This window comes from Rosa chinensis, chromosome 3 (genome assembly GCF_002994745.2).
Source record: "Rosa chinensis cultivar Old Blush chromosome 3, RchiOBHm-V2, whole genome shotgun sequence".
NCBI classification, from domain to species: domain Eukaryota; kingdom Viridiplantae; phylum Streptophyta; class Magnoliopsida; order Rosales; family Rosaceae; genus Rosa; species Rosa chinensis.
The window spans coordinates 21,705,560-21,731,638 of record NC_037090.1 but is presented as its reverse complement, the minus strand read 5'-3'; the positions used below and the strand labels follow the sequence as shown (position 1 = coordinate 21,731,638).

General features: G+C 43.6%; 1 protein-coding gene and 1 non-coding gene across 2 annotated transcripts; both read right to left on the bottom strand.

Annotated features, from left to right (window-relative positions):
- Positions 1-7,022: 7,022 nt before the first annotated feature.
- On the bottom strand, positions 7,023-7,904 carry LOC121052285. The gene has a single exon (XM_040516998.1). It carries the CDS (start codon positions 7,902-7,904, stop codon positions 7,023-7,025), a length of 882 nt encoding a protein of 293 aa, XP_040372932.1.
- Positions 7,905-15,462: 7,558 nt separating this feature from the next.
- LOC112195561 lies at positions 15,463-15,566 on the bottom strand. Its single transcript, XR_002934621.1, has one exon. It is a non-coding gene; the product is annotated as a U6 spliceosomal RNA (small nuclear RNA).
- Between the last annotated feature and the right edge of the window lie 10,513 nt (positions 15,567-26,079).

Below are 26,079 nucleotides of genomic sequence, written 5' to 3'. Positions count from 1 at the left end.
AGCTGCCACAGCATGCTCAAATAATAGTATTATGTCGCCAAATGTTTACTTAATGAATTGTTTGGCCACCAACAACATGCCCCAAAGAAAAAAAATCCACAAAATCAATTTTACTTAAGTATTAAGCACAACTCACTAACCAATTCATGAAATGATGTTGTTTGACGCGGAAACCAGTTGGCTTGCAAACTGTCTCTTTTGGGCGTGTGCGCAGGCGTGCCAGCACCGTGGGGTGCAGTCGTCGGGGCAGTCCCTTGACCTGACTTCTTCTTCAAGCGTTTGTGGACGAGGAGAGCACCAACCTCGCCACAAGGTTCTTCTCTAGCCTTCCGAGAAAGGACTTCTTGCCTTACGGATAAGGACTTTGGATGTGATCTCTTCGCGTCACCGAATCGATACTCAACGTCGTAGGTTGAGCAGAGAAATCACTGGGAAGTTTGGAGAAAGCACGGGTTTTGTTAAAGCGTGACTTTAGCTTCGCTGGGTTGCGAGGGCACTGGCAGTCGGCTCGTGAGGAGACTAGGACTGGAAGCACGGTCGCCTGGTTGATCTGGTGATGCTGACAGTAGGCTCGCGAGGAGACTAGGACTGGCGGGCGGTCACCGGGTTTCAACGAGGTTGAAGGTTTGCTCTTGGGAGGCTTTGTAATCGCTGGGATTGATTGATTCGAGAGAGGTATTTTTTCTGTCCTTGAAACCTAGTATTTATAACTAGGGTTTCGACTGTTCCTTGCCATAGAAGGATTATTGATTGAAGTTTCCTATTCAATCTCTGTTACTTGACTCCAATAAGGTTTCGTTTTTCTTATGGATTAAAGAATGGGCGAAGCTGTAACTCAAACTCAAGCAGGCTTATTTTTGGGCCGCAGGTATCGGCCCGCTACGCTAAATCCATTAAAGGATCTTGCCAAAAATACTTTTGGGCTCAAACATTGCCCCCCAGGCCCCGAAAGCAGGCCCGCGAAGATGTAACTGTTTGAAGGGGACTAAAACGACGCGCCAATCGCTTGAAACGATGTCATTAATGAAGGTTGCGTCCTTGCGCTTGCGAAAACGCCTTTCTGTCGTATCATTTCCCTCACAAAATTTCTTATTTAAACTCGCAGCCACTTCATACCTGTCACATCAGAAACTCTCTTAAGTACCTAAAACCCAGAAACCCTCTTACTGCCAAAACCTCCTTCGCCGAAACCCAGAAATGGCTCCTCCAAAGAAGATAATCATCGACCAAGAAGAGGAACTGAATGAAAAAGCCGCCCATGCCTGGGTAACCAACATCGGTGCCCGCATTCATCTCCACACTAATATTCAAAGACCCTTACTCCTCCGGCTCCCAAATCATCATGCCGGACTTGGCCCTGCGCCGCGGGATTCTATTCCAGAAGACGCAATCGCCTTCAATGGCCTACCTGTTCGTCGACCCATCCCAGTCCTCCGGAGGACTCTTGGAGATTTCACAAGTTGGGGTACCCAGAATCATCGAGCAAAGATAGGGCACTGGCCATCCTCCATTAGTGCGGCGGAGCTCTCCTGGTATCGCGAAACGCGCACACGGGATCTAGCTCTCTGGAACGCGGCAGGTATCACACATACTATCGATCTCTGTTTTAATCTTCCGCGCGGCCGCAATTGTTCGCCGCTCGCTGCCTTTCTTTGTTTCTGGAATACCGCCACCAACACTTTTGACTTTCGATTCGGTCAAATGAGTATCACCCTGCTGGATATTCTCGCCATCGCCGGCCTACCCATCGATGGCGAGCCTTACATACACGGTCAGTTTGACTCTGTCACCTTCACCTCGACCATGGCCCAGCATGGTCGCAGTGCTCACAGTGGTTCTTATCCACGATGGTTGTCATATTATAGTCGGGAACACAATGCGACCGGCGGGATCGCTTTCTTGGAGTATTGGCTCTGTAAATTTATCTTCTGCACTTCTTCTTGCAAGCCCACTGGTACTTGGACTTTGCTGGCAACGGCCCTCTACAATGGTCGTAATGTCGGGCTCGGGCAACTGGTGTTAGGCACCCTTTGTCGCACTTTGTACCAGGCCACTATGCATCCCTTTGAGGCTAGCATATCTGGCCCCTTTTGGATCTTGGACTTCTGGATCCAAACCTATTTCCCATTCTTCCGTCACGATGACATTCCACTGCTTCCACCGGCCGACCAACTCTTGGGTCAATGGTTCAGCCGCGAGGCAAGGTACTCATCTCCTCCCTACTCCGAATGCTTTACCTATCTGTATCTCCTGGATGAGATGCCATACTGCGACACAATATTGGGTAGAAGATTCCCACCTCCGCTTGAAAATGGATTCCTTCCTGGGGTTCCTCGCCACAGCGATCGTGCGCGCTTGACCTTTCGCCGCGTGATCTCTTGCTTAGATATCAGACTCGCTGCCGAGGAACTTAGTTACGAGCTTTACGCCCCCAACCATTTCGCTCGCCAGTTCGGCCTTGCCCAACTAGTGCCATTCCCGCTGTATGATGCCTAGAACTACAACACCTCTTGGCGCAGATTTGGCCCCCCTTCTGGGCTTGCGCCAGCACAAAGCATGCCCGCATTGGTTGATCTTCCCGATTGGGCTAAAGACATCGATGTTGTGGATGGGACTGAGGAAGAATATGAGGCATGGTGGGCAGAAGTTTCTGTTAACTGCTGGAGCCAGCGCAATGATGAACTCTTCGCGACCATTTTTGGGGAATTGAGATGTCCCTACCCTGCTGATATCGAGATACTTGATCGCTTCCCTAAAGACGCTGCACGACCTCCATCTCCTGCTGAGCCAGCTCCGCAGCCGGCACGAGCCTCGCGGCAGGCCCGAACTGGTATCGTAATCCGCAAGCCCCCTCAAAATGTAAGTACTTTAGTTTACATTTTATTCCTTCTTTCGCTCTTCCTTTTAACTCAAACTTTGTTGTACCAGGGAAATGTGCCACCTTCTGGCAGCCATGCAGTTAATGCTTCTCCAGCCACCGACCAGTCTGGAAAGCAAAAAAAAGTGATCTCGGAACCTGAGGTTGAAGATTCCTCTTCTGATGACGATCTTTCACAAACGGTAAGAACCCTTCACTCTTAGGACCGCGCTTTCTCCCCACGCTAAGTCTAATCCTTTAATTTTGGTAGGTTGATGCTACCTTGGCTCGCAAGCGCAATCGCTCGGACCCTCACACTGACCCCTGGGCAGAGGATGAACTAATTGCTGATCGACTGGTACAGAACAGGAAACCCTAATTAGAATTTACTTCCCACTTCGCGCATTCCTATAACTGTCCTTGCTCGCAGGTTCGTCGTCGATCCATCAGCTAAGCTAGAGAAGGCTCTTCGACCGCTGGTGAAGGCACATCTGCCTCGCAAGCCCAAGTGCCCATGGGTTCCGATAATCCTCCACCTCCCGCTAGCATCGAGAGGGACGTACAATTGGCCTTAATCCCGGTACAGGTTATAGATGACAGCTCGCCTGAAACGGAAGAAAGATAAACTCCTTTGGACGCAACGCCTGAGGAACCAATCGCTGCACATCCCATAACACAGATAGCGCCTAGCCCAATCTCCGGTGAAGCGGCTCAAGAGCTTGTACCGATGGCCATTCTTCCCGAGTCTCCAGTTGTAGGGGTACATTCTCTTGACAAGCATAATGCCTTGATCCTTATTTTATTCTTTGTGCACCCTAATGATCTCCCTTAACCACAGAATCCTGGTCCTACTAAGGAAGCGGCCATTGCTACGGAAGTACCTGGCACTGATCCTGCTGCCCAGCTGGCGAAGGCATGGCGATCCAGGAGCATGCCCCACATGCTCTTGAAGCGGGAGAAGAGTTGAATGCCGAACCGGAAACGGCCCCTGTTATAGAGCCTCATGGAGCTCATGTTGCTGCTGCTGAAGTACCATCGCCTGAGCCTCCTTCCAGACTGGAAAGGCTTGCTCGAGTACTTGAGGTGGCCCTCCCGGAGTTATAGATGAGGCCAGGGAGGGACTCCAACGTCTTCTGAGCCCCAACATCTTACTGCCTGGCGCATCCACCAGAGCTCTGGAATACTTGAGGGTTCTTTATCGCGAGCGAGCCCTTACTGAAAACGAGTTTACTGAGATAGACGAGCTGCTATAGAATCTTCCCCCACGAATTAACGAAAGAGCAGCTGCGACTGCGCAAGTCAGGCAAACTCAGGCAAGCTCAGGCCCACTATCGAGGTCTCACTCAACAAGCTGACAACTCTCGCGACTTCTCAGGGGACAGGGTTGTCCTTGTTAGGGACTTGCGAATCACGCAAAATCACCTTCGGTCCCAAATTCAAGATCTTCAAGCACAATTGACCGTTGTGACGGCACGCCTTGAACATGAGGAACCCTTACTGGAGCAACCTCTTGCGGCCTTTGAAGCATTGTCTCAGAATCTCTCTCAAGCGCGTGAGGCGACCCGACAAGCAGAGCGAGCTGCTGCAGACGCCAGTTTTCTCTTAGACGAACATCTACTGCGTCTAACCCATGCTGGCCGCAAGCTTTAGGCCTCTATTATTAGGCCCATTTTGTATGAACAATATTATTATTCATCTAATATATTTAGCCCACTTTGCCTGGCCTAAATATATGTTCGACTTTTGAAGTAGTCCAATGCTTACCTTTATTGCTATTGAAGTCGGTTTGAACAGATAATATCGAAACAAAGCGGTTATCTCCTTGAAAACTGCCCCGCTTCCCACGCGTTTTCAAGTGCCTTCATTTCCGAGATCTTTGCATTCAATTCAATTGATACTCTCATTGATGGCGTCGAAAATATTTCAACTGTCCATCACACGGCTGAGGCCATTGTGACTAGCCCTATAAATACCTGTACTTTGGAGAAGTGATAAACACAAGCAAACATGGCTTTACCAGAGATAGTTTCGCGATCCTTACTTCTCTTTCTTCAGTTTCTGAAATCTTCTCCTCATGATCTCACCCTCAGCCTCATAATCCCTAGGTCTTATGGCTTAATCTCAAGACCTGAGTAGGTCTTATGGCCTAATCTCAGGTCCAGCAGCATGTCTTTGGTCTCTGAAAATTCGGATGAGATTCACCGGTCTCAGTTAGACTGAAGAACACGTCGCGCTCCTAACGAGGCAGAACGAGATTCTGAGGGGTCCCTCTTCTCAGACTGCTTGCGTGGAGCAGGAGGGAGAAGGGTGGAAGGCCACTTTGAGGCCGCCTGTTCTTCTTCCGCGGCCTACCTCCAGGGTCTGACTACGAGGCTTCTGTTTTTCCCCTGGAGGTAGATGTGGTTATGAGTCACGCTCTCTCCGAAGACCATCTCCATCCCGGAGGATAATCAACTAGAAGGGTTGGGATGGATTATTTCCTTCCCTCTTCCTTCGGTACAAATAAGAGCAGCTGCGACTCAGATCGAAGGAGGATGTGGATGAAGAGAGGAAGAGTCCCAGCGGTACTGCCCACATCTTCCTTGCCGCAACTAGATCAAGAAACTCATAGCAGATCTACAATCCTTCAAGCCACTTTTGGCCTTGTAATTGTAAATATAACTGTTTCAATTTGTACTACTTTTGGCCGCAAAGCCACTCTATGAATGAATGTTTTTTGAGCACAAGTAAGAAATATTGTTATAAAATAAGGCCTCATGTACAGGCCACCATGTATTTAAATTTTCTTAACATGTATTGTCAAGGAATACAACAAAAGTTGGAAATTCTTCAAAAAAATAAGGCCTCAAAAGAATAAGGCCCCAAAAGAAGGCCTGGAAATTAATCAGAAATAAGGCCTCACAAGAAGGCCTCATGTTACAGAGAATGTGTAGAGTGTTGCCCCCCTAGTGTTCATAGGCTGAGCAAACACATGAGACTAAGGCCACAATTGAAGGCCTGAATACAGAGATGATGCGAGCCAACGAATACTATGGTTGCCCCACAGTCTGGGACGAAGGTTGGCCCGGTGGATCTTCGAACTCCCAAACACTAGGATAATATTTCTTCAGGAATCTCCTGTTTATGGGGTTGCGATGAAGTTCCCCATCCAAATCCATGAGGTGGAAAGCGCCACGTTCCAAAATGCGGTGAACAACAAAAGGGCCTTCCCATCGTGGAGTCCACTTACCGCGACCAGTCAATTTCTCACCAAAGGGCAAAAAAGCTTTCCAAACAAGGTCTCTCTCTTTGTAACTGCGACCATGCGTCCGCTTATCATAGGCGCGAGCGATACGCTGTTTTTCCATTACTAAATTATCCAAAGCCGCTAAGCGCTGCTCGCTTAAGTCTTCGTGTTCTTGCCACATCGCCTGGACATAATCTTCACCGATCAAGTGGTGCTGATCTTGCACATGTAAGGAATGAACGTTGATTTCCAAGGGTAAAACTGCGTCATGACCAAACATTAGTGCATAGGGTGTGGTAGCAGTAGGATTCCTCTTGGAGGTGCGATAAGCCCAGAGTGTCTCATACAAAGTGTAGTGCCACTGTCGAGGGTTTTCTACTAGCATCTTCTTTAACAGGGTAATAATAATCTTGTTGCGGGTTTCTGCTTGACCGTTGGACTGAGCATAATATGGAGTGCTGTGGATAAACTGGATGCCGAATCGTTGACAAGTTGCTCGACAGGACCTCCCATGAAAGCTGCCCCCCGGTCTGAAACGAGCACCTCGGGGATACCAAACCTTCAAATAATGTTACGAAAGATGAATTGGCGGATGGTGGCACCAGAAGCCTCCTTCAACGGTTCAGCTTCAACCCACTTGGTAAAGAAGTCAATAGCCACAATGATGAACTTATGTTGGAGAGAAGAATGGGGGTGAATCATTCCAATCAAGTCCAATGCCCAGCCTCGTGCAGGCTAAGGTTTAATGATAGGTTGCAAGGGAATATTGGGAATGTGCTGGACCGGACCGTGTGCCTGACAGTCTTGGCATCCTTTAGCAAAAGCGATACAGTCCTTCAAAATGCTAGGCCAATAATACCCGTGTCTTCTGATGAGCCATCGCATCTTAGGTCCCGCTTGATGGGCGCCGCAAATCCTTGTATGTACTTCGCGCATTAGTCATTTCGCTTCATGGCCATACGCAAAGCGAAAATCTATGCCATCCTCCCCACGCCGAAGCAGCTCATCGTCCCTGAGGAAGTAATTTAAGGCAAGAAAACGAGTCCTCTTGTCAGCTGTCTGGTCTGGCTGTTTGAGGTAATTGATCAATGGAATGCACCAATCAATGTCAATAGGCTCGAGGACAGCGATGACTGGATCATCAGGAGGGTCAGGCCGTGCGAGCCATGAAGGCAACGTGCGGCACTCGACTTTCAGAATGCGCTCGCGAACCCCGTACTTCAATGTAATGCCTGTAGCCAATTGAGCGAGTTCGTTGGCTGCGAAGTTGCGCTCGCGAGGGATGTACTCCAACCCCAAGTCATCAAACTGATCCAGCAACTCAATGGCGCGATTTAAATAGGGGACGAGCAAACAGCTTGCACATCTGTATTTCTCTTGAAGCTGATTTATCACAAGTAAGGAATCGCCGCGGACCTGAACATCTCTTACCCCTAGTTCCAGTAAGACTTCTAGGCCAATAATAAGGGCCTCGTACTCAGTTTGGTTGTTTGTACACTTAAACTCCAGTTGGAAAGAGTAAGAGAAATGATCGCCCGCTGGGTTTTTCAGGACAATCCCTGCCCCTGCTAATGTTTCAGTCCTTGAACCATAAAAAAAAATACCCAGGGCTGCAAGGAGACTGTGGCTTGATACCATATGGCGTACTCTGGAATGCGCGCCAAATCTGGTCGAGTGGTAGTTATGGGCGCTATCTCTAACTCTCTCACCACCGGGATATCCAAAGTAGGGTGATGTGCCAGAAAGTCTGCGATGGCCTGTCCTTTTACTGCTTTCTGGGGAACGTAATGTAGCGAGAATTCGGACAGGGCCAATACCCATTTGCCAATGCGGCCTCTCAGGATAGGTCGCGATAGCATGTACTTGACCAAATCGGTCTGAGCGATGATGCAAGTAGTAAAAGATAACATTTAGTGCCGCAACTTGCATGCGGAGAAGTACAATGTAAGGCACAGCTTTTCCATTGGAGTATACCAGGTTTCGCAGTTTGTAAGTGTCCTGCTGAGGTAGAAAATAGCATGTTCGATGCCTTCTTCATCATCCTGGGTGAGCAAGCTGCCAATGGAAGCCTCAGCTACTGATATATATAACTTCAATGGAAATCCAGCCCTCGGAGGAACAAGCACTGGCGGACTCGCGAGGTAGGCCTTGATTCTGTCGAAAGCCTCTTGATGTTTAGGCTCCCACACAAACTCAGCCTGACCCTGTAGTTTCAACAATGGGGAGAAGGGCTGGATTTTACCTGCAGAGTTAGAGATGAAACGTCTCAGAAAGTTGATCTTCCCCAGCAACCGCTGCAATTCCTTCTTTGTCCGTGGGGCGGTGGCATTGATGACTGCGATTGCTTTGTCTTCAGGGACCTCAATGCCCCTTTGATGGACAATGAAACCCAGAAAATCTCCTGCTTGAACTCCGAAAACGCATTTGGCGGGATTCATTCTGAGCTTGTGTTGCCGTATGCGCTCGAATACCTTCCTGAGATCAGTGATGTGGTCACCTTTCTTCTGAGATTTCACAACTACGTCATCGATGTAGACCTCTAAAATCTTCCCCAGGATGTCGTGGAAAATCAGGTTCATAGCTCTCTGGTACGTTGCTCCGGCATTTTTCAGTCCAAAAGGCATAACCACATATTCAAAAACACACGCGAAGCCAGGACAACGGAACGCCGTTTTATGTCTGTCTTCTTCTGCGACTAGAATCTGGTGATACCCTACGGTGCCGTCCATGAAAGATAATAATTCATGTCCTGCTACGCCGTCTACTAACATATCCGCGACCGGCATGTGGTAGACGTCTTTAGGTGTAGCGACATTAAGGTCTCTGTAGTCAACGCAGACCCTCATCTTGCCATTCTTCTTGCGAACTGGCACGATATTAGATAGCCATTGATTGTACTTGGCTACCCTGATAATGCCCGATTAATGCATTTTTTTGACTTCCTCTTTGACGAGGACTTGGGTTTCGGAATTCATTCGTCGCAGCTCTTGTTTCACATGCCTCTTGTCAGGGAGTGTTGGTAGTTGATGGCAAACCAAGTCCAGTGACAAGCCAGGCATGTCCTCATACTTCTCCACGAAGCAGTCTTTGAATTCATGTAATAAATCAATGAGCCTCTGTTTCTCGCTAGGCTCTAAGTAAGCACTGATGACCACTTCCATAGGCTCATCTGCTGTTCCGAGATTGACTTTCTCAGTAGGATCTCTGACTTTACGAGCTGTATCGTCCAGCGCTGCTGGAGCGAGCTGAATATCAACCTCAGCATCTTGTTCCTGGTCAGAGAGCTCTTCATGGACGAGCTCTAAGGTCACGACCCGATCGTAGGCCTCTTTTTCCACTAAGTACGATGATAGTCTTTGGTACAGCGAGTGGAAGGCCTCTATCCCTCCCTCTGGAAGGTTATAATCCATTAATCATTTAAGGGTTTGGGCACAGCGTGGCCAGGCTTTCCAAGCCTTCTTTTGCGAGCGTCAGCCCCCACTGTGCCAATTCAGAGGCCGTCACCCCTGTGGGGCGACCTTTGTCATCGATTCCACTGACCTGTAATGGAGTGATAGGCTCCAAATAGTACCTGGCACCTACATAGTTCGCGGAAACGGGGAATAGACGAGGATCCACTTTAATCACCTTTGCTTTATCTGTCTTCCTATTCCACATAACGAGCTCCTGATGAAGAGTCGACGAAACACAATAGCTCCTATGGATCCAGTCTCGGCCTAGAATAGCACTGTAGGCCGCATAGCAATCTGTCACAAAGAAAGCGTAAACTCCCTCAGCCGGGCCAACCTTGATGCGCAAGAAAAGAAGTCCCAGGGTCTTTGTTATAGTCCCTATGAAGTTTTTTAGCATGAGGGACGTAGACTGGATCTTTTCCTTCTTGATTCCGAGTAGGTGCATGGTTCTGGTAGTGATAACATTAACGGCAGCGCCGATATCTACCATGATCTTGCTAACCTTGATGCTACCAACTTCTGTGGTTATATATAGAGGTCTTATGTGTTGGACCATTGCAGGTGTAGGCTTGGTGAAGCTCATGAAGAATTCTTTGCTATGAGCATCCTCCGTCTCAAGCAGGACCGCTTCTTCCACAGGTGTCGTGACTGCTGATGTGATCTGCAAGGGTTGCACGGTGTTCTCCTCGGTTTCGAGGCATTCCTGAGCGGCGACCGGCAGTGCATACTGCGTGGGAAGGACGTAAACCATGTTGCAGGACGTATCAGCCGTATCTGTCTCCTCCATGTCGTCATCCAGATTAAGCTTGGGCTCTTTGACAGGGGCGTCAGTGTTGAACTGCTTAGCCAAGCGATCTACCAACGACTCCTCTGTAAGGCCTTTAACCTCACACTACTCGCGTTCCTGTACCACAGGTGTCTGCTTGGGCGAGTCTGGTTTCGGTTCCCCTTCTGCGCTTACCTTGGGGGAAGCGACCACTACACTCTGGACTCTTTTTGGTCTCCACTGTAAAGTATAGGTAGTCTTTTCCTTGCCCCCCAGTCTCTCGAAAACTGAAGGTTTACCTTCTGGTTCTTCAAGAAATAATCTGCGCCTGACATGAGGTCGCCTTGTCGGAGAACTCTCGTTTCGAGCTGGCGGAGGTATCCTTTCTTCGGTGATCCTGCAAAAAACACTGGGCTTATCTGCCCCTGTTGCTTGTTTTTGAAGGCTGCGGGGAGCCACTAATGGCTTAGCAGCGAGTGCCTCCATTTCCTTCTGATACTGCTCCGGTGATTTGACCAATTGCGAAGGCTTGATCAGGCCCTGATCCAGAGCCTCCAGAGCGCGCTTGGCTTCCCACAAACCTGCGTTGCAGTTTCCTTTTCCTGGAAGAGCTTATTTCCACTACCTTCCCTTTTTCCCTAGTGTACCACTTTCCTTCCTTGATGGTGGCAGCTGGAGCAGGTGGGATGTAGGGCTTGGTTAGAACGTCCTTTCGTTCGTTCGTGGCCTTCTCCACTTGTTTCTGATCGACCGCGGCTGCTTTCAGTTTCCTAAATAAGTTGGAGTCCTTTGGGGATGGTGGTGACTCTATTTTCTCTTTCCCTCTTGGGCTAGAAGGTTGATAGTTCCACGATGGTGAGGCCCACTTAATGGGCGGGAGAGAGCCAAAACGAAATGTCTACTCGACCTCTTCATGTGACACTTAGATGCCACACTCTTCTTTACATCGCGAGCATAGGATCACGGGTGAGGCTTTTCCAGCCGTTGTAGCCTTCTGCTTTGCAGGGGTTTCATCCTCGGCAGATTTTCCTTCGCTCCCCTTGGTCCGCAAATCCAAGGTCGTTTTCCTCTGATTTTGCTTAGCCCAGTTCACATCAACCATGTTGATCTCAGTGTCGGGAAAAGGGTTTAAGTCTACGAGCGCTGCCGCCGTTACTGGGGCTTCCACCTGCAAACTGCCATTATTAAGCCATACCTGAATCTGGTCTTTGAGCTTCACATAGTTTGCGGTATTATGGTTCCACAGGTTGTGGAATTTGCAGTACTTCTTCCCTTTCAACTGGTCTGGCCGAGGAAAAGGTCCTAAGTCGGTCTTCACCATCTTCGCGGCGATCATCTCATCCAGAATCTCGTGTGCCTTATTGGCATCATAAGTATACGTCGCAAACTCAGGTTTGGTGAAGGCCATTGATTTGAGCTTGACAGGTTCCTTGGAGATCTTCAGTTGCTTCAAGGCTGGATTCTTCCTCCCGGTCAACTCGTAAGTAGCGATATCATTCTCATCTTCCTCATCGTCATCCTGAACCACTTCTTCATTGTGGTGATGGTAGTAAGGGTCATAGGTGGCCGGCTGGTAGCTCAGGGCCGCTACAGTGCGATGTTTTCCTGGCACATATGTCCCTTTAGATGCATTCTTCCTTGCATCTGTTTCCCTGAGGAGATGTTCGAAGCTACCTACCTCTGTGATGAGCTCTCCCATTGATTGGATCATGCTGCCATGCTGCTTCTTCCACTGACGAGGTTCCAAACCTTTGACCGCTAGTTTGACTAACTCCTTCTCGGGCAGTATGACATTCAGCTTGGCTTTCTGAATTTGGAAGCGCTGAAGATAGGCCACAGAAAACTCTGTAGGCCTTTGGGCCATCTGGGTGAGAGAAGCCAAGTCAACCTCAGGTTCAATGGCCCCAAAGGTTTCTCGGAATAACTTCTCCATCGCGGGTCAATCTGCTACGATTCCCGGTCAAAGCTTCGAAAACCACCTAAAGGCAGCTCCTGAAAGAGAAGTGCCAAAGATCCTGCATTTGAGATGTCATCATTCTGGTACTGGCCACATTGTACCCTAAACCTGGCCAGATGGGTAGCCGCATTCTCTGTGTCTTCTCCTGAAAAAGTAGAAAAAATGATATTTTTATAACCCCCTGGGAAAGGGTGCGAGCATTACATGAGGCGGGAAAGGTCCCTCATAGACCCCATCCACTTGGGTTCTGGGGTTAGCCAGCCTGATCACCTCCTTGACCTCTTCACGTCTTACATACTCCGGACCCAGAGGCGGAGGAGGAGGTGTTGCCACAGTATGGCGAGCAGCCTGTAAGGGTAGGCTTCGAGACAAAAGCCTTTCTTCCTCCACTTTCCACTGTATTAGGAACAGCGGTAGTGATAACAGGCTCGCCAGCTTGTTGAGCAGTAACACTCTGGCCCTCAGTAGTGGCCGGGTGATTCTCTTCCCGTTCAGTAGACATTTCGGATGATTGAGCAGGATGAGAGAATCGTTGAATCACTTGTTCTTCAGAAAGACCACGACAGTCCGCGCGAGAGTGCAGTCTGTAACTGGAGGTCTTGTGTCTTGAGCAGTTAGCGCAAACCTTTTGGTAAGGGTTTTCGCTCGACTTCCCAATGGCTACGTTCACGAAGAGACACTATTATAGGTCCCATTGGGTTTGCCAAAATGTTTGACGCGGAAACCAGTTGGCTTGCAAACTGTCTCTTTTGGGCGTGTGCGCAGGCGTGTCAGCACCGTGGGGTGCAGTCGTCGGGGGAGTCCCTTGACCTGACTTCTTCTTCAAGCGTTTGTGGGTGAGGAGAGCACCAACCTCGCCACAAGGTTCTTCTCTAGCCTTCCGAGAAAGGACTTCTTGCCTTACGGATAAGGACTTTGGATGTGATCTCTTCGCGTCACCGAATCGATACTCAACGTCGTAGGTTGAGCAGAGCAATCACTGGGAAGTTTGGAGAAAGCACGGGTTTTGCTAAAGCGTGACTTTAGCTTCGCTGGGTTGCGAGGGCGTTACCCTTGCTTCGCTGGTTGTATCGGTGGCAGTAGTACTGGCAGTCAGCTGGCGAGGAGACTAGGACTGGAAGCACGGTCGCCGGGTTGATCTGGTGATGCTGACAGTCGGCTCGCGAGGAGACTAGGACTGGCGGGGGGTCACCGGGTTTCAACGAGGTTGAAGGTTTGCTCTGGAGAGGCTTTGTAATCGCTGGGATTGATTGATTCGAGAGAGGTATTTTTTCTGTCCTTGAAACCTAGTATTTATAACTAGGGTTTCGACTGTTCCTTGCCATAGAAGGATTATTGATTGAAGTTTCCTATTCAATCTCTGCTACTTGACTCCAATAAGGTTTCGTTTTCCTTATGGATTACGGAATGGGCGAAGCTGTAACCCAAACCTAAGCAGGCTTATTTTTGGGCAGCAGGTATCGGCCCGCTACGCTAAATCCATTAAAGGATCTTGCCAAAAATACTTTTGGGCTCAAATAGATGTTATAGTCTCCTCTTCGTAAGTGGGAGGTTGTGAGTTCGACTCACAAAAAACTAGTTCTAGCATTTGAGTTATTTATTTAATAAAAAAAAAAGTATTACACTTTGGTTTACTTTTTCATAGATTTTTATACTTGCAATTATACAACTCCATAGTCTAAAATTAGACATCATAGAATTCTCATCAATTTTCCGAAGCATTGATGGAGTAGAAATTGAATACTCAATAATATCGAAGTCTCACCACCATATGATCAAAAATGAAGAACATTTCAATCTAGTCTCATAGTTTAGACCTAATATAAATAAGGGAAATTCGTCCAAACAATGTCTGAACTTTTTCAGACTATTAATTTTCATACCTATATTTCAAAAAACATCAAAATGGTACCTGACGATTTAAGCTCGACCCAACTTCCATACCTAGCAACAGTAAAATCATTAACTTTGTTAACTTTTGAAGGGTATTTTCATCATTTTACTATTCATCCTCCTATCTCTCTGCAACTTCACCCTTTGTTCTCTCTTCTGGTTTCATTTCTCTGCACCTTTCATGTCATCGATCATAGTATTCCAACTAGTTGTACACCTTAATTTCTATCATCTCATCGAACAATGTTCTCACCAAAATCATATTCCCTACACGAGTAAGAGAAGAAAACATTGTAGTCCATGCAAAACATCTCTCTCAGGCATTTGATCGAACACCTTCTGGGCTTCACCAATTCGTCCCATCTTCGAATACAAATCAATCCATAGGCACGCCTTCGTCTCCTTCAAGCCCTTCAATTCCAGGCAGAAAATACAAGTACTCCAAGAACCCTGACCCTAGCTCGCACCCAGTGTTTCTCCGAGTCATCAGACCCACGAAGCTCTCGAGTATCTCTAGAGAGAAGCTAGAAATCAACCGAAAAGCCAACATCTCCGTCGGCGACGACAGGCTCCTCTTTGTGAAATGGGCATCATCAGTTCACTTTTCTTGGTTGATCTGATTTGGGTTTTCTTTTTTGACTTGTTTCTATGGTTGTTTTTCTCAAGAGACATGTGTTTGTTCAGACTACTTTGATTGATTTGTATTCGAAGCTGGGACGAATTGGTGAAGCCCAGAAGGTGTTCGATCACATGCCTGAGAGAGATGTTTTGCATGGAGTACAATGTTTTCTTCTCTTACTCGTGTAGGGAATATTATTTTGGCGAGGACATTGTTCGATGAGATGATAGAAAGGTGTACAACTAGTTGGAATACTATGATCGACAGCATGAAAGGTGCAGATAAGTGAAACCAGAAGAAAGAACAAAGGGTGAAGTTGCAGAGAGATCGGAGGATGAATAGTAAAATGACGAAAATACCCTTCAAAAGTTAACAGAGTTAACAATTTTACTGTTGCTAGGTACGGAAGTTGGGTCGGGCTTAAATCGTCAGGTACCATTTTGATGTTTTTTGAAATATAGGTATGAAAATTAATAGTCTGGAAAAGTTCAGACACTGTTTGGACGAATTTTCCTATAAATAATCCCAAACTGAAAATTAATCAACTACTCAAAACCCAAGACAATTATACAATATGAAATCACCTCAAAAGGTTACACCAACAAATTACAAATCCAATATTACAACTCTCAAGCTTAATAGCTTCAATTCGAACCATAGAAATAAAAATTCACATATGCAATTTAAAAAAAAAAAGTTTAAACTATTTCTCAATTTATGCATGTGATCATTGTGCAAGGCCTATGCTAATCTTCTCTGTATCGTTTTCTTGAGAGTGAAAAGTCTTATAAACACATAATTAGCCAAATTGTACATAACCCCACAGATTCTCCGTTTCATCCTTTGGATAAAGAAAAGGGAAAACAATTTGGGGACTGCAAGTTCTAGCAGCAGTAGTGCAATGGACACAGAGGGACTACATCAACCAAATACATGTCTTGGCAGCTATGATAACATTTCTGCCAATTATATGGAGCTGCCCCTAACAATTAATGATGGAATTAAAATGAGCAGATGGGAATCATTTGGGGTTCAGTTTAGATATGCCTTTCCATGGTGATGCTATTAATTGAGATAATATTGAAGGCAGCAATTAATGGTGGCCATAATGATGTTGGAGGGAATTGGTGCATAGACCCGAGAATGGAGGTGGTATGGAAAGTGATATCATATGGAGCTGCCTCCTTGCTTATTTGGAGATAACAATGCCGAAGTGATGAATGGTTGCCTCCTTGTTTGTTTGGAGGTATTGACATGGGCGATGATGATGGGCTTCAATTTTATTGAATTGTTGCAAAGGCCTTTCACTGCTTCCCCAGCAGCTGTGATTGCCATTGTGGAGTTGGGGATATGCAGTGAAATTTTTATTGAGTAGAACCTGATGAAAAGTATAAGTGGTCAAAAATATATTGACATGATAACAAAATGTTAAATGGCAAATTAAAAAAAAAAAAAAGTTGATTGTTGAAATTCTGACAACACACATTATAAAAATGAAGGTTACATATATCTGTACCTTTGGTAAATCACTAATTCGATTATCCAGAAATACTAAGTTTGTTTGCATCACCTTCATTTCTACCTCTTTGCTTTCTGCATATATGACTTCTCATCTCAACCATCCTAATGGAATTTAAACTCCTAAACACGCTCTAAGAGCTTCTGTTTTATGTCATACCATCTCAATTTCGCCTCAACTTATGGTTCAAGGGTTCCAGAAGGCAAGAACGGTGTGGTTGGCGGGTTTGATTTTTCGGTATTCTCACCTACCCAAAATTTACCTTTTCCATTTTTCTCATTTACTTTTAAGATTATTACTCTGTGATTTAATCATACTCTTGCAAAATCCAGTAAATCTAGTACTTATTAAATTAGTTGCATAAGTGATCCTAACCTATGTCACGAATGTGTAACAATCCCCAAAGGTATTTATAATTTTTTTTTTGTTTTAATTATTAGTGGGATGATGGTAGGCCTAAATAGAAAAATCCAAAAGACCGCACCAAATCGACTAATTTGGTTAATTTGGATTTTTTTTCCCGAAAATGACACACTTTAGGCCGGTTAGGTTTCATTATGCTAATTACCTAAGTTGGTCTTGGTCCTTAAATTTGATTTTTGTGTACAAACTCCAAATGATATCTGAATTATTGCGAAAGATATTTTTGGTACCTACAATTTTTTTTTTTTAACCCCAAATGGTACCTCAAGTATTGCGCCGTTACCAAATATAGTATTTCCTTACTTTTGTTTTTGTTTTTGTTTTTTCCCCTCCCCTCTTTTATGTCTTTATTGGTAATTTGACATGAGTTGACAACGTCAACTATTACTTGGAAAAAGAGAGAGGTCCAAATACTAATTTTGGAAGTATAAATAGAAGCTCCCATCAATATTAAGCATATGGCCATAAATAACATTAACTTGAGCCAAGTATACGTATCGATATCATGTGATTGACAATGTATAATCCGATTAAAAGGGGCACATGTCTGTAAATTAAAGCTGTTAAACAGCTGACGTGGCATGCTAACTCAGCTTCGGTGGGGCCCACTTGACAGGTAAAATTCTAAATTTAACCCTAGAGAGCTCAAGTGTTAGTTGGGAGCCATATCCCATGGTCGATTCTTCTTCCTTTTCCAAGCACCTCTCCCAATTAATGTGCTGACTTAATGACCGCTGCGGATTAACAGGGAATTCGCAATTACTAGTCTAATTTTCAAAACGAAAGTTTCAAACTTTAAAGAACATGAAACGAAATCACAACCAAGATTGATCTAAATCATTTTGGAATAGAAATTTGAAAGAACTGGGGAAACTGGATCAGACATCTTCTTTGTCGAAAACGAATCGATTGAATTAGGGAAAAATGATGATCGCTACGTTCATTGGGCTCCGAGCTTTTGCTTTGGAGGTATTAGCTGAATAATTGTTTGTTTGCAGGAGGTTTTGGAGGTTTCAGACTTCTGTGTGTCTTGAATAGAGTCAACGCCTTCGTTTTACAACCTCTATTTTTGAGTAGCAGTATGATGAGTCGAAGATCGGTTCGCAAAGTCCTTAGCAATTATAGAAGCCTCTGGCCAATGTTCCCATACCCTTCCCTTTCCTCCTACTCAGTACCATTTCTATTACCTCTTGTTAAGATTTGGCTATAAAAGAACTGAATCATATGCTTTTATACATTACGCCCAGAGTCTTCGAGATCTCTCGACCTGTTCTCGGTGGCTCAATGACCCGTGACTGGGTCCGATCAAAACGTCCTATTCTGACCACCCCCGGTTGGCTCACCGACATCAATCGCTTCGTCTCAATGTCCCCGCCATGTCTCTAGTCGTCATTCATCAAATCGTCAAGTCTAGAGAGAGAATCGACGACGAGAAGCTTGAAACTTTTCCTGCTGTTCGTGGCAATTTCCGGCGGCTCCGGCAGCCGATTTAATTGCATGAGTCTAGTGTTAATTCCAGAAATATTAGCTTGATGTGCCCCAATCCTCGGTTCGTTTATCCGTTGGATTCTGGGAACCACCACGAATGAGGAGTTAAGCATAGAATTGGCAACTTTCAAGTCGTGCACTAGAGGATAAATTCCCAATCTTGAATTGAAATTCTACTCTTTGGTACTTTCGACAGTTTGGATGAACTGTGGTGTTAGAATTGAAGTTGAAATATGCTGGTTATAAGTTTGATTTTATCCAAAAAAAAATATGCTTCTATACACTGACGCCATAATCCATAACCCATTTGATTCTTAAGCCAATACCAATCATTAAGCTGCCATTAAAGCTTTCTATTTACTTAACTATATCTTAGACGAGGGTAGCATGATGTCAGCAAATAGCAAGCGAAGAATTGATTTCCATCTGGGTTTCTGATGCCCAGGGCAGCCTTGAGGCTTCGACGTGCGAGGAGGAAGGAAGATGACCTCAATGAGAGCTATGGTTAATTTGGGAATTTTACCTATCAAGTAGGCCCCACCGAAGCTGAGTTGGCATGCCACGTCAGCAGTTTAACAGCTTTAATTCACGGAATGATCTATTAGATGAGAAATTATAGTACATGAGTGTTTTTGATGAAATTGGAAGTTGAGGGACTGAATTGATTTTGGACCCAAACCACAGGATAGTAACCAGTATTTAGCCCAACTTTATTTATTTAAATTGAATATTCATCTATTTTCAAAGGGTTTTGATCGAAGAGTTCTATAAATACTCTTCTCTTGAGACAAAGAGTTAACCTAGCTCTTTGTTATTGCTATCATTATATTACTCTACATCTTCCTCCTTTCCATTCATATTTCCTATTCCTTCGGTAATCGATAAACACTTGGCACCCCCGTTTACCGTTAGTCATGCAAAGCAGATTAGATGTTTTGTGAGACTTCAAGAGTTGTATCTTGGAGTTGTAGACCACTGTCATAACTTGCATGTAGGAAGGCATCTACGACTTTAGGACAACAAATGATGTGCCTCTCTTGTACTCACAGGCTTGACTCTTCAATTATCTTCACCTTTATATTATTTGTGTTTATATGTTGTACTTAATTGATTTTATAGATTTTGTTGCTTGATTAGGTTTCTTAAAAATGAATATTTGATATAATATACCTAGCAACTGATGTCCTCAATTAGTCAACTTTGGCCTATGCATGGTGTCTTCTCTATTGCTTTACTGGTCCTATCGTCAAACAACGAGTTCTATGCAAGGGCCCTTGGTATTTTCGATCTACAACAATGGTTCTCGTAGATTATGATTGTCATCTTAATGAAGTTAGATGTGATGCTCAATGGTATTCAGGTTTTAGGTCCAAATCAATGGCCCACCTTCGGCTTTCACTACTCCAGGCTTGGTGCAGAGGGTGGGTGGTCTCTTATGTAACGTCCCGAATCTAAATTTACTAGTTTACAAGTCTTTCGATGGGTAAACGACATTTACATTTACTTTTTGGCTCCGTTTCGACATTTTAGGGGGCCCTCAAAGTTGACTTTTTGTTCGGGTCAAAATTTGAGAAAATTTCCTTCATGAAAGTTGTAGTGGACGTTAAACCGAGCGCGTGCATATGTGGTACGTAAAAATCAGAGCTCAAATGCGAAAGTCATACGCGAAAATGTGAAAGTTACTGTTCACGATAAGTAGTATATATTTGAATTTCTACTGTTGGCCGTTAACTTTTCTTTTCTCTTTCTCTCTCCTCCTCCCCCCGCGTTTTTCTCTCTTCCTTCGGCGATCTGCAACTCCAGTGTTCTCTCTCTTCCGGCCACCTGACGGCGCAAGACCGGTGGCTACGGACTCGTCTCGACCTCCTCGTGGCTCCTACGGTGGTATCTCATGATAACTTGGCCGGAAAATGACGAACCAAGTCGTGAGAGTTTACTGTAGCAATTGATCGTTGACCTCAATTCCGGTCCCCTCCGGCGACAAAGCCAGGCTTTTTAGAAGTGCCTTGAGGCGTACTTGAAGCTCCCCAAATACCTTGGGGCGATTTGCAGCGTGGAGAGAGAAAGCATAATTAGAAAATTTTACTCTACTTCGGTTTGCTTAATTGTTCGGCCACTTAGAGGTATTTTCAGACTTGGCCATAGTTATGAAAGACGCTTGGAATGTTGAGTTGTTGATGCTGGTAAAATTTGGTAGCCAGATATGGTGGTTGACCGGCGGCGCGTGAGGGCGCGTCCGGCCGTTCCTGGTGAGTTCGTTTTGGTTTAGTGGGTAGTATATATTGTTACGAATTTATGGATACGTGTTTGGTGGAAATTGGAGGAGATTTGGTTATTAATCGGAATTTCCGAAGTTCAATAGTTTGGTTATTGATTTATGAGAATTCCACTATCGGATTTTTCTCAGCTTTGCCCTAGAAACCTTCAATTAATAGATGCAAATGATGAAGTTTTGGTTTAATCAGAGAAGAAATAGAAATGTTGATTTATGAGAATAGGACATTGGAATCGTATTTTATTCCGGATTGTTATTCACGAATTATAATTGTGTACAGGGCGATATACCGAATTATTGCTCGACGAAAGAACTTGTATGCGTGATCGCCTCAATAGTATTATGAGTGGACATTTATTTTAGGGCTAAATACAAATTACTACCTTGTAGTTTGGGTCCAAAATCAATTCAGTCCCTGAGCTTCTAATTTCATCAAAAACACCCTTGAACTTTCAATTTTGATATAATAGGTCCAATTTGTTAGTTTTTCGACAATTGAGTTATTTAACTTGTTAACGTGGCTCATATATGGCCTATGTTTTATGATGTGGTGTTGAGGTGACCTGCATAGTCAATTTAGGACTGAGTCCTACTATTGAAAATAAATAGTTTTTTCAACAAATAATTCAACTATAACTTGAATCCATAATAGAATATTGACGAATTGGACCTATTAGATCAAAATTGAAAGTGCAGGGGTGTTTTTGATGAAATTAGAAGTCCAGGGACTGAATTGATTTTGGACCTAAACCACAGGGTATTAACCAGTATTTAGCCCTTTATTTTAAATTAAATGTGCATGCAGTATATTATTAATTTCCGATTGAGGTTTAATTTATTATTTGAATTATTGAGTATTATGAGTTTATGAGCTTGATTTCTCTAGATTTATTATGCTCTATGAGTCACGGGATTTTTATTGGATTTTCTTTCCCAGGGCTTTCAATAGATTTTCAAGCTAATTATTTATGAGTTATTGAGTTGGGAAATGATTTTCAGGAAGTGACTGATTCAGAAAATATTATGAGAATTATTGATTTCGAATATCAGTTTTTATGAACATATACGAGTACGAAGGATTTAGCAAATATTTGAGCATAATTGAATTATCAAGATTTATTGAGCTTTGAGCTCCGCACTTATCAGCCTTGAAGTTAGATTGAGTTTTCTTTCCAAAAGCATTTATTGATTTACAGATATTTGATTTATACTTTCGAGGATGCTTTCGAGGATTTAATGAGATATTGAGGTTTGATTTAGCGAGATAATCCTGAGTTATGCTTTCGGTGAATTTTTAATGTTTTGTTGAAGTAACTGCGAGTTTCTTTCCTGAAGCAAGTAATTGAAAGAGGTTGTTTCCAGTTTATTGAGGAGGCTATCAGTCAGTGCATGCATGTGTTACCTAGTTGGCAGTCCCTTCTAGGTAATAGTCCGGTTGGCAGTCCCTTCCAGACTACAGTCCGGTTGGCAGTCCCTTCCAGACTACAGCCCGGTTGGCAGTCCCATCCGATGCGTCATCTGGTTGGCAGTCCCTTCCAGATGACATGAGGTAGTTAGTTGACAGTCCCTTCTAACTACCTGTGGTTAGTTGGCAATCCCTTCTATCCACCGCCTCCTGTTCCGGTTGGCAATCCCTTCTGATGTGTCTTCTGGGTGGCAGTCCCTCCCAGATAGCATGAGATGACTAGACAGCAGTCCTTTCTAGTCATCAAACGAACCTCTTGAAAATGATTTTTAAAAAGGATTGAGGATAAGATTTTAAGAGATTGCAGTAAAGATGATGATTAAAAGTATTTTCCAAGATTGTTACTGCATGCGAGATTTTAGAGAATAACTTGGGAAAGCATTAAGTTTTACTTATACATTCGAAAGTACTTATTTTTTTGTCCACTCACTCTAACGGATATTAGATGTTTTTTCCCTGGGCCCTTCGGTTTTAAATGCCCAGTTTGCAGGCCAGTTTAGCTTGAGGTCGAGCGTACTTGGGGTTGAGGCATAGCTGTCATAGCTTCCGCATTATAAAAGTATTGGTCGTTTATCTTGTATTCTACCTTCTTGTACGCCTAAGAAATAGATTGCTCTGATAACTCTTGAGATTAATATTCTTAAGTATCAGAATTGTTTGTGAAATGGGAGATGTTGTGATATAGGGAGCAGGGTGGCTCCAGGAGAATAAGGATGGATGATTTAGAAGTGTAAATGCTTTTCTACAGGTTTTGGGTTGTCCATTTTTAGGGGAAGTTCTGTCAAATTTTTTGTAGAATTTCTTCTAAGGTGGGCCCCGCAGGGCCTCTTCGGATTTCAGGGTGAAATCTGGGGCGGGTCCTGTCATCTTAAGTTGTGTCTTGGAAGTGGATGAGCACCGTATGCAGATGTATGATTCAGGTTGTGTCATCGTGGTGACGATGTGCACAAACCTTTGATTCTCCACAAAAGTTTAACATTTTATGTGAGTTTTGCTAATGATTGAAAATTTAAATTCTTGAATGTTCGTGGAATTTGTATTGTGTGTGGTTTTTTGGAGCATGGTTCTGCTGGATGTAGGGTTCCTCCTTGGGTTGGAGGCGATGCCTCTTGTTGCTGCTTCTTGGACCTCGGGTGCATCATTGCTACCGTAAGGCTTTGCTCCTTCATTCAGTGGTGCAAGCGGATGTTGTGATAGCCATTATTACCTCAGGCTCCCCCCTTGTTGTTGGGTCTAGGTATCCCACTTATGCATACCACATGTTGTTACCCAAGCGGCTATCCCTCCCACCTGTTGCTCAAACGAGCTTAAGTACTCCTTGTGTCCCTCTCCTTAGAGCATATGCAACAATAGACATTGCCTATAGGCTGAAAATATATAAAGATTGATACTATTCACATGAATTGCCTTTGCCTTCATGTTTTTTATGCCGCAGTTGAAGGCAATAATAATAGGCAAAGTATAATTTTAAATATAAAATCTATTTTGATAAGATTTTGAATTATCTTTGGATATTACATGTCATATATCTTTAAATATAAACATATATTAGATTTAGGATAAATTGTTGGTCTATCAACGTATGACATGTGTCAATGCTTCAATCATTATTATCGACAAAATATCTCATATTTTTGCAAGTTTTTATCCAATCTCAATTTGACACGTGTGAATTTCAGATAAATAATTATCTTCATAACAAAATATCTTTGATTTCAGATAAGATTTCCGGCCAATGGAAATCTCCCACTTGTTGTTACTTTAACTTCACATGTACAATGATTGACAACAAATAGACCTCATACTTCATCATCTACTCACACAACCTCATTCTACATCTCAATTTCTTCTGACTTCTTCCACCCAAACACTTCACCACATTCCTCCTCCTTCAAATGGAAGAGTTGAACAAGTGGCTGTTGCAGAGGCAACAAGAAAGTGTAGAAGACATTGAGCGGATCCAAGCCACAAATGGTCAGCTTTTTTCCCATAACTTGTTCTTTGATTGACGATTGCCCGTGATGCAGCATGTAGTAAAACGTACCCATGACCTACACAATTGAGTTTCTTCACAAGGAAGCCAATTAGTATTAGACATATTTAGAACACAGTGGAAGAGAAGGGAAAATAAACAATGAACAAAAGAGAGATTTGTAGCTTAGGAAAAAACTTTGGTGTGGAAAATGCCCATTTCACCAATGGGGTGTATTTATAATTTTTTCTAGGGTAATTTTTATTATTTAAAATATATGTTACCGTTTTTGTCTGTTGGGATATGTTACCAATGAGTTTCTTCAAATAAATACCCTTTTTTTTTTCCGACATAGTTCAAAAATTACTGTTGCTATCATGGAATCTACCAAAAAATTTAATTTATTTTTTAAATTGAATGAAGATGATGACTTGATATCATTATTTAGCAATTTTTTTATACAAATATGGGTGTGGGGGACTATTTCATGTCGTTCAATTGAGAAGGCAAAAGTTGCCTTTTGAATTGGTTGGGCAGGTGGCCCCACCACCTTGCCTTAGACTATTTCAACCCGTTGCATTTGATTTTTTGCCCGAGTTGACCAAAAGGCTGCCTTTTGGTATACGTAGGACTGTCAATTTCAACACGACTCGAAACCCGCACGAAATAAAGGGGGTTGAACCCGCACGATTAAAAAGCAGGTAGGCAACGAGTCAACCCATCATGACCCATTTATGTCACACCCTGAATTTTGAATAAATAAATTCAAATCCGAAACGCGATAACTTAACAAGTACAAGAAAAACACATAGAAAATTTTTCATTTAAATTAAGCAACTAAACAAACCGAGCTCACAATGTCAATACCGACTCGTTCTTTAGAGTCACATATTTACAGATAGTTTACAATTTAAACTGAATGACAATTCAATAAGTAAACACACCCACCACAACTCACTACACAGCGGAAGACTTAAAACTAAGATTACCCTTTGACGTCCACGCTACCGAACGTACCCCTTAGCTTCGACGATGATTAATCGATATTCTAACCTACACAATAAACCCTACACCATAGAATAGTGTACTGGGTTGAACAAACAAACCCGGTAAACTTTTTAAGCTCGTATGAGTAAACTCAATTAAAATGACTCACGTCACTCATGCTTATAATTTCTCAATTCGTGAGATAAATTAAAGCAACAACATTTAATTCCACAAAACACAACCACGAAATCACACTTCTTTCCTCTCAACATAAAGCATTTATCACCACAATGACGTGATAAAACATTTCTTGAATCTCTACGAGTCTCAACCACAACTGCACTCACATCATTAAAGTAAATAAAACCAGTAATTCCCTGCTTAGACAATTAGTTCAAGAGATCACTAAAAGCACACAATTCAAATCATAGCAACTCCTGCATATAACTTAGTTCAAGAGATTACATTAAAGCAAACAATACAAAAGGCAGTAATCCCTGCATATAACTTAGTTCATGAGATTACATTAAAACAAACAATACAAAGGCAGTAATCCCTGCATATAACTTAGTTCAGGAGATTACGTTAAAACAAACAATTCAAAAGGCAGTAATCCCTGCATATAACTTAGTTCAGGAGATTACTTTAAAATTCAACAATTAGAAAGAAAAGGAAAATCAATGAAGAAGTCAAACAACTCACACTAAAGTCAATAATCACCCATCAACTCCAAACTAAAGTCTATAGTTGATGATCACCCATCAACTTCGACTAGAGTAGATGATCACCCATCAACTCCCAATAAACACCAGATCTGAAGATCAGAAAACGGTCACCATTGTGACTCCAGATCCGAAGATCAGAAAATGGTCACCACTGTGACTCCAGATCCAAAGATTAGAAAACATTTACAAAGAATCCCACATGACTCAAAATGTTACCCCAACTCAATTACTCTTTCAACTCGACAAATCAACAAGCCCCTGATATAACAAATTTTCCACAAAGAGTAAACGTACAAAACCACATTCTGAATAATTCACAGTTCATACGCACATCACAATGTCACGCCATCCATAGATATATTTCACGTAAATATATATATATATATATATATATATATATATACACGTAGTCATTCATGCAGGAATGACCACTAATACCAACTATAGTTCTATAA